The sequence below is a fragment of the Exophiala oligosperma genome, assembly GCF_000835515.1.
Source record: "Exophiala oligosperma strain CBS 72588 unplaced genomic scaffold supercont1.6, whole genome shotgun sequence".
In the NCBI taxonomy this organism is placed as follows: domain Eukaryota; kingdom Fungi; phylum Ascomycota; class Eurotiomycetes; order Chaetothyriales; family Herpotrichiellaceae; genus Exophiala; species Exophiala oligosperma.
This window is the reverse complement of record NW_015622823.1, coordinates 939,570-956,463: the sequence shown is the minus strand read 5'-3', so window position 1 is coordinate 956,463 and position 16,894 is coordinate 939,570. Positions and strand designations below refer to the sequence as shown.

The window sequence follows — 16,894 nt, the reverse complement described above, 5'->3', positions numbered from 1 at the left end:
AGAGGCGCTGGCATGTGCAAGTAGGCTACAATCACGTCAAGATGCAGGTGTGTCCATCGACAATCGCGCCTATCAAGTGCCAAAGCTTCAGCTCGCCCATCACTGCTCACAAAAACTTGGTCTCGGGACGGTGAGTCGAACAAGGGTCACATGATCATGTATTTTAACTGAGTGCGTTGCGGACCACCTGTTCTGGTATTCTTTTCATATCGTCTAAGCAATTCGCTATATCTAAGAGTCCAACTTTTTGTAGACCTCCCATCCCTCCCTTTGAAGTCGATGCTCCTTTTCCATGTTTTCGTCTTCCATCTTCTGCAAATGTTCTTCCACCCATTGTCGCGCCTTAGTCTCGCTTGTGCCGACAATCCGCGCAGCCAAAATCGCTGCATTCGTGCTGTTTCCAATACCCACTGTAGCCACAGGCACACCGCGTGGCATCTGTACGATGCTCAGCAGACTGTCCATTCCATCAAGGCTACTTGCCTTGACTGGTACACCAATCACGGGCACTGATGTTTCTGACGCCATCATTCCGGGAAGATGTGCAGCACCGCCAGCTGCGGCGATGATGGCCTTGTAACCTTGCGCCGCAGCCTTCTCAGCAAATTCAAGCATATACTTGGGCGTACGATGGGCCGAGGTAATATGCACATCGTATGGGATGTCCATAGTCTTCAGGATTGTAAGACCAGCCTTCAGAGTAGCCAGATCGGTATCAGAACCCATGCACACTGCGACCACCGGTTTCGGTGGCGGTGTGGGATTGCTCTTCATCAATTCTGCATACGTATTCATGATTGCTGTCGCTGAGGCCGGCGACGAATCTGAACGATGTGCGCGGACCGCATTGACCATCTGAATAAGCGGGTGAATCTTCGCTTCGCACTCCGACATACTCGAGCCAGTGATGGTAATGTGGCCCATTTTGCGGCCTGGTCGACCGCCTCCTTTGCCATAAAGATGTACCTCTGCTCCAGCTACATCGCGAGCAGCGTTCACCACGAGAAGATGTGATTCTGGCAGAGGGCCGCCGAGAATGTTGAGCATGATAGCGGCAGGCACACGGAGGTCGGTCGAACCGGGAGGTATCCTGGATGCTAATTCGGGCAAGATTGCTCTGACTTGAGCCTGATATTGAGACATGTGGCATGCCTCTATCGTATAGTGACCTGAATTATGGGGTCGTGGTGCGATTTCGTTGATGACCAGGCTGTCGTCTTCCAAGAGGAATAGTTCGACACCAAACACGCCGGTTCCAGTGAATGTAGAGACAGCACGTCGTGCGAGTTCTTGCGCTGCTTGCGACACCTTCTTCGAGACGCCCCTGGCAGGCGCATATACCAGTTTGCAGATGCTATCTTCATGGACCGTTTCTACCGTCGGGTAAGCCATAGTCATACTCTCCCACGCATCGATATTCGCGTCCTGAGCCGTCTTGATGACCATGACGGCAAGCTCCATTGTAAAGTTGGCCCATTTTTCCGCATATAGAGGTCGATCGCCAAGTGCCTTGAGAGCTGGCTCAATATCTGATACTGACCTGACCGGGTAATTTCCTCGTCCATCGTAGGCCTCTGTCCTTGATTTCAGCATGAGCGGGTATCCAAGCTCATCCGCAATATCCTTGAGGCCTTGTGGATGAGACGTGCCTACAGCAATCGACTTTGCCGTTGACAAACAATACTTGGCATAGTGCTGCTTCTGAAGGAATTTATCTTGTATCGTTCGGATCGTCTTCCAGCTAGGCTGAATTCTACCCCACTGTGTTCCATCAACAAGCGCCTTCTCACCCTCTAGTTCTTCCAGAATCTTTGTATCGACGTGCTCGATCTCATATGTGAGCACATCGCATCGTGACGCCAAGTCTCTCACATCTGATGCCTTGGCGAATGACCCAGTAACGTGTAAATCTGATGCAATTTGGTTGATCTGCTTTGCTGGGGCGTTCTCGCTGTCCAGCACAGCCACCTTGATGTTGAGTCTGTTGGCTGCTTCAACCAACATGCGTCCGAGCTGGCCACCGCCGAGCACGCCAACGACATGACCCTCCATATCTGTGGATGAGGTGATATCTCACGACAATGTGCTTGAAATGATAGAATGCAGTACGAAGGTGGGCTAAACTAGGTGTTGAGGCCGCAACGCTTGTGCGAGTAGGCAGTTCCCGAATAGGACTAGTGCAATAAGAGGCAGCAGCAGTCACATGATCAGGATCCTGACATGATGAAAAGGACTTTTGAGACTCGGAGGAGAATTATTGAACGAAACGTGCAATAGTAATTGCCAAATCACCTTCTGTGAGCCAGTGAAGACCTAGGTCAGGGTGTAACGCCCGTACAAGGAGGAGGAGGAGGAGGAGGGAATGGAGGCTTAATGGCTGTGTATTTTATCGATTCCCCAAAATGCGCGCCACTTTCCTGGTCTGGGGAAATGAGACAGTAATAACTGCGACTGCGGCTGCCATTCCCATCAAACAATCAAACATCATGATTTAATTCTCTGATTCTGGTTCTCTTGTTCTCATCACTTTGATACACCCTTTCCTCTCACTGATCCGCCTCTCTCGTCTCTTCTCCCCCCTATTGACCTCCTCTCGCCATGATCACATCCAGGCAAGATGCCGCCGAATCTCCAAGAAGCAGACCCGATCCCCATTCCTGTTCATCCTCAGACTGTGCCTTATGAGGAAGGCCAGGATTGCTGTCGGATATGTCGTGGTGAAGCCACTCCAAGCCAGCCGCTATTCTACCCTTGCAAATGCAGCGGCAGTATTAGATTTGTCCATCAGGAATGTCTCAAGGAATGGCTTGCCCATTCCCAGAAGAAATACTGCGAATTATGCAAGACTTCCTTTCGCTTCACCAAACTCTACGACCGTTCCATGCCAGCGGCGCTACCATTTCCTCTCTTCGCCCGGCAACTCGCAAGACACGGAGCCAGAACAGCTTTGCGATATACACGCTATCTCATCGTTGGTCTGACTTGGATCTGTTGTTTGCCGTGGTGCATAAGACAGATATGGCGCGGTATGATCTGGTTCGCCGATGGGAATTGGCTTGATGAGGACTACACGCAGGCTATGCTCAACGATGCCGCAACCGCTGGGGCCAATGGCACGTCGTATGATGTTTCTGTCAACTCCGGGCTATATGAATACCTTGAACAGATAAAGCTGCCACTTCCTCCCATGCAATTATCATTGGCAGATATCGTCCGCATCCTCTTGAACAATGGCCTGATAGGAAGGATAGCACACTTCTTTTTCTCCCTCATTCTTCCGGGCTGGAGGAAACGTGGTGCTTTTCCTGCTGGAGCTGATACCACACTGCCTGTCAGTGCAATGCGACGACCACCATCTCTACTCTCCGACGTTGAGTTTTTAAGTGGCCTCACAGACATCCCTGCAATCAATGACATATGTATTGATGTTGTTGAGGGTCAATTGATATGTGTGTCGCTCGTCACTGCATTTATTCTTGTTTTTCTCATACGAGAATGGGTCATCAACCAGCAACCGAATCTAAATATGCCGGATCCTGACCCCGTCGATGTTGTCCCTGAACCGCAGCACCAAAATCAACAGCAAGAGCCGCATGCTCAGGTTCACCCTGAGCAGAACGCCGAAGTCCTGGTCCCCGAACAAGGCCAAAGACCCATTGTCATTCCGCGACTACGACACGTCCTGACAGAAGAGAACATTTTAACAGACACAGGGGATGTCCTCGAAAGACCAAACGTACCAAATCGATCACAAAGTCTTGTTCATGACAGGTCAGCATATCAGGACCATGACCTTTCGATAGGGGAAAGTTCCGCCATAGTTGACGACACGGACTCGGGACCTGTCAGGAGACACAGCATGAGCAACTCTATCCTCATTCAACGAAACTTCGAGGTAAATTCGGGCAATAATACAGGCCAAGAGGAGACGAACCCAGTCTATTTCGAAAACTCGTATCCCTCCGACGAACACGACTTCTTCGACGCTAGTGATTTGACTGGCGCCGAGGATCAGTATGTCAACGCTTCTCCTCCCCGAGCGGCCTACACGACAGCTGGGGATATGTTAGACCTCGATGAAGAACATATGGATTTCGATGGTTTCATCCACTATGCGGCAGCCCCCCCGCCGACGCCCGCATCAAGCGATGCTGATGAGCCAATACTAGAAGTTGCAATGGGCAGAAGAAATAGCCATGTCGATCGACCAGAGAACAATGATCTATCCATCTGGTCGAGAGTTGCACGCTGGCTGTGGCCTACGGAGAACTTTGAAGACATGCAAATTAATCTGCGAGTTCGATTCGAGACCGCCAATAATGACGAAGATGATGAGGTGATCATGCAAGATGATCTAGCCGAAGACCCCTTTGTACCCAATAATAATCATCTCAATCACGGAAATCTCGCTCCTCAGCCAGCACCAGCTCTCGATCCTGCTGCTCTACCAGCACGCGAGCCAAACATTGTTCTTGGTGTCGACCTCAATGATCCCAACGCAGCAGAAGACATTGAAGATTTAGATGGAGTGCTCGAGCTGCTTGGTATGGAAGGTCCCATATTTGGCATGATCCAGAATGTCATCTTCAGTCTTTTTCTCATCACAATCACTTTGTCGGCCAGTGTCTGGTGTCCATACATCTGGGGCAAAATTGCGTTGCTGTTCATGCATAACCCAATTATGTTGGTCAAAGCACCCTTATTGGGTATATCTGCGACCGCGGATATGACGGTGGATTGCTTCTTCTTCGTGGCCGGTCTTGGTGGCTATGTCCTTAATCAGCCCCTAAAGGCCTTGAAAGCCCTCATCTCACTACTCTTGCCAGCTTTCAACAACATCTTGGACTCAGATGTGATAGACGGCTTCACTCTCGACATAAGTCAAAAGAGTGGTGCGCGATTGGAGAAAACATTATCGGGTGCATTCCTCAATCTCAAGCCTGACCTCCCAACATTCTCTATCATGGCTCACCATGGTCTTCTTTCCTACAAAGCTTCAATTCGCTATGGGGCAGAGCAACTAGTAACTTCCATGCTCTGGGTTCAGCACAACATGTCGGAACAATCTTTTTCTTCCAAAGAAATGCTTGGTACTCTTTTTCAGGCAATTGGTTCTGTCCCACAGCTTCTGGGGAAAACTCCACAGGCCATCGCAGGCGCTTGGAGGACCGTTCGCTATCTACCCCAAGAGCTGTTGGATATATCACCCAAAGCTCCATTGCAGCTTGACCAATCTCTAGTCGTGTGGAGCACAGAAGACAGGATCATCACAATTGTTATTGGGTATGCTTTCTTCGCAGCCGTCGGCATTGCTTTACTGGAGCTTGCACACATGTTCTTGGGTCTCAAGGACAACGAGAAAGTAGAAGGATTCCTTGCGGACAGCCTCAGGCAAGCCGGAGGCGTCATGAAAGTGGTAATCATCATTGGCCTCGAGATGTTGTTGTTCCCACTTTATTGTGGTCTTCTGCTGGATGCGGCGCTCTTACCCTTGTTCGCAGATGCCACCATCGCTGGACGGATTACGTTCATCGCCGAAGCACCTTTCACCGGTCTCTTCGTCCACTGGTTCATTGGAACCTGTTACATGTTTCATTTTGCGTTATTTGTATCAATCTGCCGAAAGATCATGCGCAACGGCGTCCTTTATTTCATCCGAGATCCCGACGATCCTACATTCCATCCAGTACGCGACGTAATCGAACGCCCTGTACCTGCTCAACTAGGAAAAATTGCATTTTCGGCGTTAGTCTACGGCGCTTTGGTCATTGTGTGCCTCGGAGGCGTGGTGTGGTCATTGAACTGCGTTCCTGGCATTTTGCCGATTCGGTGGGCTACCCCTGAACCAAGACTGGCGTTCCCGGGAGATATTGTATTCTATCACTTCATGCTGAGGTATGTGGTACGAAAAATGGAGCCTTCCAAAAAGATTTCCGCAATGTACGAGTGGTGGTTCCGTGGCTGTGCTCAGCATTTGAGGTTGACAAATTTTCTTTTCGGGGAGGAAGCCGTTGAGGAAACCTACAGCAGTCCGGGCCGGTTATCAGGCCTTCTTCGGGGGAACAGCTCAGGGCCCGAGCATACTCAGGACGGAACCTACGTTCGTGCTCCGGCATCAGACTCTGTGCGCATGCCTAAGGGACGCAGTGTCTTCCTTCCGGTCAACGAGCAGAACGAACGGATCGATGGTCAACCTGATCAAGACTTCGGAGATCACGGAAAGAAGGATCCGCGATTTACCAAAGTGTATTTACCTCCTAACTTTGGTGCTCGGATCTCAACATTTATCTTTCTGCTTTGGCTGTTTGCCGCTACCACGGGCGTGGCCTTCACCATCGGGCCACTCCTAATCGGACGGCAAGTGCTCTATCGAGTGTCTCAGTCTTCTCTGCCTCCGAATGATTTATATGCCTTCACGATTGGCTTGCAGGTTTACACAGTATTGGGTTCTGCAGTTGCTTATGCAGGTCCTGCATGGACTTACATTAAAAGCAAGATTCCCCAATCGTCAGTGTCACAAATCTTTGAGCTGGTGGATTATGCTCTCGGCATAGTTTATCTGTTTACCTTTTCCTTCTTGGCCCTGCCCTTTGTTCTCTCTCTGGTCTGGGAGTTGTATGTCCACGTCCCTTTGGTAACGTATGTGGAATGGGCCCACGACGGACAGTCTTCTGACGGAAGACCAAACATGGACAAACAAATGGCGACCGTTTTCATATTACAATCATGGGTAATGGGACTACTCTACTCTCGACTGCTATGGCACATGCTCGTGCGCTACCTGGGTTCCACTTCGCGCATCTGTACTGCCATGTTTGCCATTGTGCGGAATGGTATTCTTCGACCGGATGTCGGGCTTGCGACCCGTGCATTCGTATTGCCTGTCAGTGCGGTCTGTATTGTATTACTCGCGGGCCCTCTAGGCGCTGCGAAGACTGTTATTATGATCGGACGTCTCCAGGACCATGAAGTCCAGAGACTAATGTACCGATTTGCATATCCCTGTGCCTTGGGCATGGTACTTGCATGGCTTGGGATGCTAGGTTTGAAGGCACAGGTAGCAAGTTGGAGAGCGAGGATTCGTGATGAGGTATATCTTATCGGCGAGCGATTACACAATTTTCACGAGCCGCAGCCGAGTCGGGTCGTCAAGGGCAAGGGAAAAGCCAAGGATTTATGAATTGGGCTTCGTGAGAGGGACTGTGGTCATGGACACAGTTACACATAGAAAGGCTTGCATCTCCATCCAATCACAAAATGTGTTGTGTGTGTGAGACATGAATAGAGGAAGTCAATGATGCGCATAGAAATTTGCAAAATCAGATTCAGCTTCCACTCCAGACTCCAGTATCTTTGTGCTATCTAGTAGAAGCAATCAGATCGCCCATGCCTTGGGTTTGTATAAGTCGGTATCACACGGGTAGGTCTCCGGAAATGAATCCGTAATTTGTGAGGAAGGTGACCAAGCCTACTCATTCCCTCGTTCATACTGGAATGTCCCGCGCAAAAAGAACAAAAAAACAGAAATTATCTCGCCTTGGTCAGAGTACCAGAGATGTAAGGCAGGGCCGCCCACTCGAAATTCATCTTGAGATCCACGGCTTCCCACTTGCCGGCCTTTCGGAGGGACGAGGCGGTGTCCCGGTTCATGTTACAACCGGCCAGGAAGAATCTCCATCCTAGGAAGGTGTAGAGGATTTGCGCCAATCTGCCCAAGATGCTCCCGTTGACGGTCCAAGGGTTCCTGACGTGTTCGACCACCATCAGTTCCCCACCGGGTCGGAGGAGCGAGTACAGTTCTCGGGCGGCCCCGTCCAAATCCGGGACCGAACACAAGACTCGCACAGCGACGATGGTGTCGAAGACGCCACCGGCAATGTCGTCGTCCGCGGCGGCGACCTCCTTTTCGGCCAACGCGGCGATCAAGTCCTTCTTGTCGGCCATGCAAGCCAAGACGTGATATGTGTCCGTCAGGCCGGCGGCGTCGATACGTTCCTGTAGGGCAGGGTGCAGACCCACGGCAGGTTCGGCACCGTAGATGGTGGTGATGTTGGGGTTGTCGGAGAATGCCGAAACGTGGGAACCGGAACCGGGTCCAATGTCCAAGACCACGCCGTGAGCTCGAGACAGGATGGGAGCGACGAGAGTGGAGGACCCCACCGGCGGCGGAGGGGGGTCTATCGGGGCTGTGACATGAGATGGAAAATGGAAACATGAGCAAATGTTGTCGGCACCACGTGTTTGTTTGGACTGGTGATTCAAAGAGAGAAAAGGGAGAAGCACCTACCGGTGATTTTTGTCCACCACATGCTAAAAGCTTCATCTCTGACCCTGACAAAGGCTGAAGGTGTAGGAAATGTTCCTCGAAGAATGAATACCCGAAAGGCTTGTTTGATGAAAGCTGCAACACACGTGAAAAAGGAGAAAACGTGTCAGCTGAAAAGCAAACAAAACAGATTCATGTCTGAGAGAACATTGGGAACTCTGGTATCGCGTAGATGTCGGGCGGTTTGTGACAGACTCGTAAACACACAGACAGGTTGGGAGAGGGAAAACAGGAAGACATACATTTTGCACTACCAAAGAGCAAGAACCCAGGTTCGATGAGACTGAACAGACGAGTCGTCAACGGCGGTCGTTGAGACATGGCCAGTATGGGTGATGGAACCCGGTTTTTGGAGGGGGAGGGTGTGTTTCCAAACGAGACCCGTGGAAATTCAAAGGTGATAGATATCGACCAGAATGTAGCAGGGTGTTGGACAATTTAAAAACAACGAGACCACACCCCAAGCCCCTTTTAGCCCTCCCACGCACAACCCACGCACACACACACGGCTAGGTCGGCTAAAGGAGTTTCTGGGCTGTTGGGATTTTCGGGAAATACCCAAGGGAGAAAAAGAAGGCGTGCGGATGGCGATGTAGCTAAGCTAGTCGTCTGAGCTGAATGTGTCGTGATGTGATATGGTATAGGACAAAAAGTTGAAGAAAGGACGACGACGACCACAACAACAAGATAGAGTGTGATGCGTGAAAGAATCAAGGGCAAAATCGTTTTCTGATATTATCCTCGGCAAGCAATTGCAACAAACTGTCGTCCCGATTCCACAGAGTTGAACGTTGAATATTTGTGGTCCCCGAGAACGAGGCTAACGAGACGATACGAGGCAATTATGGTGTATGCTGGTGGAGACACTTGTATTGTATTTGTAAGAACTAGTAATTCGTGACTTGCTAAAGAACGTGTACTCTGTACACATGCTACTGCGTGTGAGAACCAGTAGGATACCTTTACTGGTAGTGTTAAATAGTTAACAGTTCATTAGTGGTAATCTATCTGTTATGTAGAAAAGTGTTCAAGGGGAAAATAGTTATTCCGTAGGTCAGTCACTTTGGGGACAACTTTACATGCCTAGTTAGGGAACAAACACTAAAGACAGTTATGTAATTCCATCGAGTGGGAACAAAGAAAACGGACTTGTTCCCAAGCTGATTTGTACGGGCTTCTTATCGCTATCTACAATTACAATTCTTCAGTTACAACCCCGCTATCTTGATGGTTGATGATGATGAGCTCTTAGGAACCAGCTAAGTCGCTGTCGTCCTCCGATCCCCAAACCCTCCCTTTCTCTCTCTCTCCCTCACACACACTTCGACTTCCCCCCTCCCACCACCAAGTCTGGATTTGTACACAGAAACGAGGAATCTCCGCACGAGGTCGTTTCCTGTGCTCTTAGCCATCGGGAACTTGAGTACCAATGACCGGGTAAAGGTCCTCACCACGCCAAGTACGGAGTACGAGTACCAGTATTTAGATATACTCAAGACCTGAACCACAAACAAGCTCTGAAGGGGGAAAACCGATACCATAACGATACCATTCTCGCACTTTGATAGTCTATCGATACATCGAGCAGACGTCCAGAGGGGGAAGGCCCGGGAGAAGACATCAACCATGGACGAACGCAACAGCAGTAGTACGTTCGAAAATGATACCTCTTTTCGCCCGTCACCGTCCGACAAGAAAAATCCGATAAAGAGGTCGATACACCGCGTCCACAAACGGCTCTCACGTGCTCATTCACGCACACCATACTTGAGGTCACTCCCGCTACCCGCCATCCTCATCATAGCTCTTTTGGTCCTGGTCAACCTGGTCGTGTGGGCGATATGCGGTCTCATCCTCACCAACCACACGCACCTCCTCTCCACGGCGGCCTTGGCCTACACCCTGGGTCTCCGGCACGCCCTCGACGCCGACCACATCTCGGCCATCGACCTGATGACGCGGCGACTGATAGCGACGGGCCAACGACCCGTCACGGTGGGGACGTTTTTCTCACTGGGCCACAGCACCATCGTCGTGGTGACGTCCATCGTCGTGGCGGCCACCGCGGCGGGCGTCTCCTCCCACTTCGACTCTTTCAGCACCGTGGGAGGCATCATCGGCACCTCCGTGTCGGCGGCCTTTCTCATCCTGTTGGGCCTGATGAACGCCTACATCCTGTACAAGCTCGTCGTCCAGGTGCGGAAGGTGATCCGCCTGCCGCGACCGGGCACCGACGGGGCCACCGCCGAAGAAGCCTGGAAGGTCGAAGGCGGGGGGTGCCTGTTCCGCACGCTCAAGAGGGCCTTCAAACTCATCGACCGACCTTGGAAGATGTACCCCCTGGGTGTCTTGTTCGGCTTGGGTTTCGACACGAGCTCCGAGATCGCCTTGTTGGGTATCTCGAGCATCCAAGGCTCTCGGGGCACTAGCCTGTGGCTGATCTTGATCTTTCCGGTCTTGTTCACCGCCGGTATGTGTCTGGTCGACACCATCGACGGAGCTCTGATGATGAGTTTGTACGTCGCTCCCATGGGTATGGGAGGTGATGATGACAAGAAACTCCTGGGTCATGATGACGGAGAAGTCGATGGTCAAGTTGTCGTCATGGACAACTCTCGAGAAACCGATGATGTCGAGCGACAACAACGGCAACAGGACGCACACCGAAACGACCAGAACAGGGACGACAACACCGACAGAGATGTGTCGGTACGAGTCAAAGATCCATTGACGTTTTTGTATTATTCCATCGTCCTGACCACTTTGACCGTCATGTGCGCCATCATCATCGGTGTGATTCAGTTGTTGAGCCTGGTCTTGAACGTGGCCGCACCAAAGGGCAAGTTCTGGGACGGGGTCGAGACCGCCAGCGACAATTACGAAATCATCGGTGGTTCCATCTGTGCCAGTTTCATCGTGTTTGGTGGCATAAGTGTGCTGTGTTACCGACCGTGGAGGAGGTGGGTCGACAAGGAAAGGGAGAGGTTGAGAGAGACGGAAATAGGACCGGACACGACGCATCACGGCACGACGAATGCAACGTCGACCGAGCTTCAATTCCAAGAGTACACGGACGACGATGACGAACAAAATTTCCGGACTGACGACGCCACGACACACGGTCAGGCGGAGGAACTGGTCGAAGTTCGAGGGAAACAGCCGACTCGGAAGCAGCACATCACCATCAAGGTGGAACAACACGATGCGGACGATGACGAAGACAACAACAACAACAAGACACCTAGATCTGGACCAAGTGGTGGTGCGGATGCTGGTGGTTCATCATGATGTTATGAGGAAAAAGAAATAGAAATTAGTACTACGTAAACATATGTACCTACCCAGGTATCGATACATGTGCAGTCGAACTTGAGCTTCTGGACAGGACCGACATATATAGGCATACAACAGGTCAAGGTGCAGTGGTCCTCAAGGTCATAGGTTAAAAAAAGAAGGATCATGTCACCTGGGGCCCTATACGTCGTGATGGGCTGAGCCCTCCACGATTGAGCGTCTTTTTCTCCACGACTGATACGTAGTACAGAGTGATATTATCCTGCATAGCCCATACGGCGTCGAAATTTCATAAAACGTAGAGTTTTCATAACATCATACCCTCTTTTCTAGCTAAGGTAACCAAACAAAAAACCTACACAACCCCAGAGATTTGCCCACAACCTATTTATGTCTAGTGCATTTATCTGCCCGAAATATCCAGAATGTCCCGTGCGAGTTTATCGTCGAAGCCTCGTCGAGCCCCGAACAAAAAAAGATCTCAAACCAAAAACAACCCATTAGTTGGCATGGGTTTTGGAAATCACCTGCTCGAGAACGCCGGCACTCGCAGCGACAAAGCCCAGATAAGGCGGACTAGGCTTGAGCACCCTACTCAGGTACTCTGGGTGGAACTGGACTCCGACAAAGAAAGGATGGTCTTTCAACTCGATAATCTCCATACGTTCGCCCGTCTCGTCTTTGCCGATGAAATTCAAACCGGAAAGACGATCAATGTAAGCCGGGTTGACCTCGTATCTGTGCCGATGTCGTTCGTGGATCGACGGCTCACCGTGATAGAGTTTTCGCAGTTTGGACCATTCGGTCTTGTCCTGAAAATTGGTCGCGCGAAGACCCAGTCGCATGTTCCCACCCATGGTGGCCTTGTCGATCTCGGGCATGAAGATGACCACGGGGTCCGGGGTTCGTTCGTCCAGCTCGACGGAACCGGCCTCTTTCAACCCACACACGTTTCGTGCATACTCGATGACGGCAAGCTGCATGCCGAGACAGATTCCAAGGTACGGCTTGGGCTTCGTGCGGGCCCAGTTCGCCGCGGCGATCATACCTTCTGTTCCTCGATGGCCAAATCCACCGGGAACCAACACACCGTCAGCCGTGCACAAGTCGTGCCATGCCTTGTGGTATGACTCGGCAGACGACTCCATTGTCGCCTTCTCGAGGTTGCTGGCATCGATCCAGACCAGGTTTAGTTTCCTGTTGCAAGCCATGGCAGAATGTTCCAAAGACTTAATAACCGAGAGGTACGAGTCATGTAGATTGGTGTACTTGCCGACCAAGGCAATTGTGACTTCGTCCAGGTGCATTCGTCGACTCTGTGAGGACGTCAGGGTTTTCCAATCGTGCCAAATCTGCTGCCCTTTGGCGACCAGCGCCGGGGCCAGAGTCAAGTGGTCCAGGCGAAACATTTCGCGAAGTTGCAGGATGAGACCTTGTTTCTCCAGGAGCATGGGCACATGGTAGGTCGAGTCGACGTTGTGTACGCCAATGACCTGGGTTGGCTCTACCTGACAGAACATGGCGATCTTGTTGGTGGTGGCCTCGATAAGAGGTTCCAAGCATCGGCATGCGATCTGTGTTTTTATTTCGAGCCTGTATCAGCAGCGAGTCGCGAAATAAACAATCAGCTCGAGATAGACCTACCAGATCAGGTGACAATCCTCTTGATTGCACCTCTCGGATCGCTTGTTGTGTCGGTTTGGTCTTTTGTTCACCCTCCACTATCGGCACCAGGGAGACGTGGATCTGAATGAAATTGTCCCGACCAGCCCTTCTCCGCAGTTGTCGCATGGCCTCGATGAAAGGTGCACTTTCAATGTCACCCACCGTACCACCAAGTTCAATTATGCAGGCGTCCGGCTCTTCATTCGTGTCATCCACGGGTTGTCTTGCAACGCGCTCGATCCAGTCTTGAATACCATTCGTGATGTGAGGAACGACTTGTACAGTCTTGCCCAGGTAGTCACCACGTCGTTCCCGCTCGATGACATGCTGGTAAATCTTGCCCGTGGTGATACTGCTTTCTCGCGTGAGGGTAATGTTGAGGTAGCTGAGAAGAAGTAATTTTCCATGAGTCGCTTGCAAACAATGGTGGAAGGATGGAACGGAGTATGTGTGTGGTTACCGTTCATAGTTTCCAAGATCCAAATCAACCTCTCCTCCATCGTCGAGTACAAAACATTCACCATGTTCGGTAGGGGCCATCGTGCCAGCATCGACGTCTGAGTTTTTTGCTAATGTTAGATGATTTCGAAGAGAAGAAGGAGGGTTTTGCAATTCGTGGTGGTTTCATACTCAGATATGGATCGATCTTGATGCTTGTAACCTGTTGTTTAGGGTAACACGTTAAGAAAGAGCACATAGAAGGAAAAAGCCCAAACATTTGTATAGTACCTTCAAACCCATAGTCTTGAGCAACAAGCCTGTCGAACTGGCGATGATGCCCTTCCCGATGCCGGAAATGACACCACCACTGACAAGAACGTACTTCATGATGTGCTGGTAAGTGTTTTGTCACAACAACAAGAAAATGTAGGATGCCGTCGCTGGCTGTCGCCAGGCGGGAAAGAAGGGGAAAATCGTCGGGTCGCGGTGTGAGGGCAGAAATACTCGAAAATTAATTTTTCGAGGCGCAAAACGGTGAATGCGGGGCAACGTCATTGGCCTGTTGTTGCCCCGCTGTTGTTGTACTTTCCACCCGAAAATGAGTGCAAAATGTAACAAAGTTGACGCGCGAAAAACGCGAGAACGCGTCAACCACACGCTGTACTACTCCGTAATTAGTCAGTAACCCTGTACGAATACGATAAGAGTCATAGATAAGGCAGGCATCAAGTATCGGTGCCTGCTGTAAGTATCCTTTTAACCAAGATAAGTATCGTAATTAGTTTATTCAGTAAAGCTGCCTAGTCTTTTCACTCGATAGCTTTGAGCAGCCTGTGGAAACCCATTCAAGTCGCCGGCACCGGTTGATTCATCGCCAAAGAACTTGAGGAATCATGGCTGAAGCAGAAAAGGACTGGAAAGACACAAAGTGGGAGGTAAGTTGGAACATCATTCCATCAAAGATCGAAATATTGCACTACAATTAGACCGCTGTCAGTGGTCTTTTCGAGCCCGGATGGAGTTGACCTGGACTCTAGATACCAGAAGGTGAATTCGCAGTATTTGGAAAGGTATCTAGTACTCTGACGATATTGACCAACACAACCCCCCCTAATCTATCTACCTTCAGGTGTACACGGACCCAGAACATACCGACAAAGTGGAAGCTATCTACAGAGAAACCACCAAGCGAGCTCACGAAGAAAAAGGGACTCTCTCCTACTGTCTGGGTCGCGATCCGGACGACCCGAGCATCATCCACTTCTTCGAGCGGTACGAATCAAAGGCGGCATTCGAGAAACACAACGACCAGAAAATCATCGAAGAATTGGTCAACAGTGGGTGGATGAAAGATGTCAAGGCGGCATTTGTGAAACCCATCCCACCAGCGAAATAAAACAACAAAAGTAGCATTTTCCGAACTCCCTCCCTACCTATTCTATTCCATCTATGGACCATTGTGCATCTGCTGGAAGAATATCAAATCCCCATCGAAGATTGACAGAAACTCGTCCAGAAACTCGTCCATGAACCCATCTTCGACGACACCCTCTTGCCATGTGAAGCCCAACGAGATCCTCCCGTCCTTGCCCGTGACACAACTGACCTTGATCGCTCCACTGACGGCTCCGGCAGACTGACTGAACACCAAGCCATGAATCCTCGCACTTCTGTTGTTCTCCGCCAGAGATGGCAGTCTCCCGACATTCGACAACTCGAGACTCGTCGTCCGAGGCTGGCCCATCTTCGCCATCGTCCACGCCTCGACATCTTTGACGTGTGACAGTTTCTCCAGCAGGCCGTCGCCCCTGCGCTCCCGTACAGCACGATCGATCCTCTTCTTGGTCGTCTGCGCGTCGTCTACCCATGCGAACGAGCCCTGTTTCCCACCGTGGGACAAGTTGGGACGTTGATGTGTCTCGAGAAAAGTATCCACGAGTATGCCCATGGATAGCGCACTGACCGGTGCGGGAAGCCACTCACGTAGTGAAATGGGACAGTCGGTCCTGAGGGCAGTATATTCCGACGGCAACTTCTCAAAGAGAGCCGTGACAAGCATCGCCTGTATCGCCGCCGTAAGGGACACGCCGTGAGCTTTACACAATCGCAGGAACTCTGTCGACTCATCCCCTCCGAACCGAAGAGATCGGAACCTGGTGCGGACGGGCAGAAACTGTTCTGCCCCGGTCCACACAGCTCCTGCTTCCTCTGGCGCACTCCCGCCATCCACCTCTCTCGTAGTGTCGACGAAAGCGTCCAGTGGTGGAATGAGCGGCAGATCCGGCGAACTGACCATTGACGACGTTTCGGTGCCACCGTCGGTGGTGTTCAGTGCCTCCTCCAAGGCCTGGTGAAAGACCAGTGCGCTCTTCGTGTCCCCGATAGCGTGGTGGAACATGTAGCATAGTACAAACCTCGATGCGTCTCCCCCAGGTTGCTGGAGAATATGTAGACGCCACAGTGGCAACGGCGCCCTCAGATCCCAAGGTCGGCTGTGTTCTCGTTCTAGGAAGTGGTCTAAAGCCGGTCGGTGTCTGCCTTCGCCGTCCAAAATGTTTTCGATCTCGGTAAACGCAACGAGCTCATCTAGATTGACGTACGGAAGGCGGGCAAAGTACGATTCAGACGAGTCAATCCCAGCCGGTGTGATAGAGAGGTTGGCATGTTTTGAGATGACGAGAGCGAGTGCCGAGTATATGGCTGGCTTGAGGTTCTCTTTTGTTGTCGCCTTGCGGTCGGACGAATAGAACGCTGTCACGCCGACTTTATGATATACCCCTTGCTGACTCCGAGCGACCATGAACCTCTCAAAAATTCCTGGGCTCGGGGTCAGATGCGTGCTACAGATCACTCCATACTATTCCAGGTGACCGTACAGTATGTGAGTAGATGTCAACGTACCCAGTGGCCGGAGGGGAGGCATGTCAATCTGCTCGGTTGTCATGTTTGAGAGACTGATCCTAATCTGAATATATTTTTCCCCTCTTCAGTATCATACGCAACGACTCATCTCAAACTGATGCACGGGAACATTTCGCTTTGACCTAGATTTCAGCCCTGTCTAAGAACAGAGCCTAGAAATGAGTCAGAAAACAGGGGAGGAAACCATGCGATAAGAGCGCGTTAGTAACCGCAAATCTTTTCCCAACTTTTCTAATAGTGTAGATT

At 50.9% G+C, this 16,894-nt stretch overlaps 7 protein-coding genes across 9 annotated transcripts; 3 read left to right on the top strand and 4 right to left on the bottom strand.

Moving 5' to 3' along the window:
• Nucleotides 1-171: 171 nt before the first annotated feature.
• PV06_06791 (phosphoribosylaminoimidazole carboxylase, ATPase subunit) lies at nucleotides 172-2,104 on the bottom strand. The gene has a single exon (XM_016407952.1). It carries the CDS (start codon nucleotides 2,050-2,052, stop codon nucleotides 232-234), a length of 1,821 nt encoding a protein of 606 aa, XP_016261432.1. The 5' UTR covers nucleotides 2,053-2,104; the 3' UTR covers nucleotides 172-231.
• Nucleotides 2,105-2,494: 390 nt separating this feature from the next.
• PV06_06790 (uncharacterized protein) lies at nucleotides 2,495-7,303 on the top strand. The gene has a single exon (XM_016407951.1). The coding sequence runs from the start codon at nucleotides 2,618-2,620 to the stop codon at nucleotides 7,178-7,180; it is 4,563 nt and encodes a 1,520-aa protein (XP_016261431.1). The 5' UTR covers nucleotides 2,495-2,617; the 3' UTR covers nucleotides 7,181-7,303.
• On the bottom strand, nucleotides 7,221-9,093 carry PV06_06789. Of its 2 annotated transcripts, XM_016407949.1 has the most exons (3): nucleotides 8,569-9,093; nucleotides 8,288-8,401; nucleotides 7,221-8,186 (listed from the first exon to the last, which is right to left on the bottom strand). In XM_016407949.1, exons 1-3 carry the CDS (start codon nucleotides 8,645-8,647, stop codon nucleotides 7,528-7,530), a joined length of 852 nt encoding a protein of 283 aa, XP_016261429.1. In that variant the 5' UTR covers nucleotides 8,648-9,093; the 3' UTR covers nucleotides 7,221-7,527. The 2 variants fall into 2 exon arrangements, with proteins under 2 accessions (XP_016261429.1, XP_016261430.1); XM_016407950.1 differs by having other exon boundaries at nucleotides 8,288-9,093.
• A 435-nt stretch (nucleotides 9,094-9,528) lies between these two features.
• PV06_06788 (uncharacterized protein) lies at nucleotides 9,529-11,886 on the top strand. The gene has a single exon (XM_016407948.1). It carries the CDS (start codon nucleotides 9,953-9,955, stop codon nucleotides 11,612-11,614), a length of 1,662 nt encoding a protein of 553 aa, XP_016261428.1. The 5' UTR covers nucleotides 9,529-9,952; the 3' UTR covers nucleotides 11,615-11,886.
• Nucleotides 11,887-11,928: 42 nt separating this feature from the next.
• On the bottom strand, nucleotides 11,929-14,202 carry PV06_06787. Of its 2 annotated transcripts, XM_016407946.1 has the most exons (5): nucleotides 14,015-14,202; nucleotides 13,916-13,946; nucleotides 13,746-13,842; nucleotides 13,265-13,670; nucleotides 11,929-13,194 (listed from the first exon to the last, which is right to left on the bottom strand). In XM_016407946.1, exons 1-5 carry the CDS (start codon nucleotides 14,111-14,113, stop codon nucleotides 12,121-12,123), a joined length of 1,707 nt encoding a protein of 568 aa, XP_016261426.1. In that variant the 5' UTR covers nucleotides 14,114-14,202; the 3' UTR covers nucleotides 11,929-12,120. The 2 variants fall into 2 exon arrangements, with proteins under 2 accessions (XP_016261426.1, XP_016261427.1); XM_016407947.1 differs by having other exon boundaries at nucleotides 13,746-13,946.
• Nucleotides 14,203-14,493: 291 nt separating this feature from the next.
• PV06_06786 (uncharacterized protein) lies at nucleotides 14,494-15,164 on the top strand. Its single transcript, XM_016407945.1, has 3 exons — nucleotides 14,494-14,661; nucleotides 14,764-14,796; nucleotides 14,856-15,164. Exons 1-3 carry the CDS (start codon nucleotides 14,620-14,622, stop codon nucleotides 15,120-15,122), a joined length of 342 nt encoding a protein of 113 aa, XP_016261425.1. The 5' UTR covers nucleotides 14,494-14,619; the 3' UTR covers nucleotides 15,123-15,164.
• A 9-nt stretch (nucleotides 15,165-15,173) lies between these two features.
• PV06_06785 (uncharacterized protein) lies at nucleotides 15,174-16,678 on the bottom strand (the record flags this gene model as incomplete). The annotated part of the gene is made up of 2 exons (XM_016407944.1): nucleotides 16,628-16,678; nucleotides 15,174-16,543 (listed from the first exon to the last, which is right to left on the bottom strand). The coding sequence occupies exons 1-2, from the start codon at nucleotides 16,668-16,670 to the stop codon at nucleotides 15,174-15,176; spliced, it is 1,413 nt and encodes a 470-aa protein (XP_016261424.1). The 5' UTR covers nucleotides 16,671-16,678.
• Between the last annotated feature and the right edge of the window lie 216 nt (nucleotides 16,679-16,894).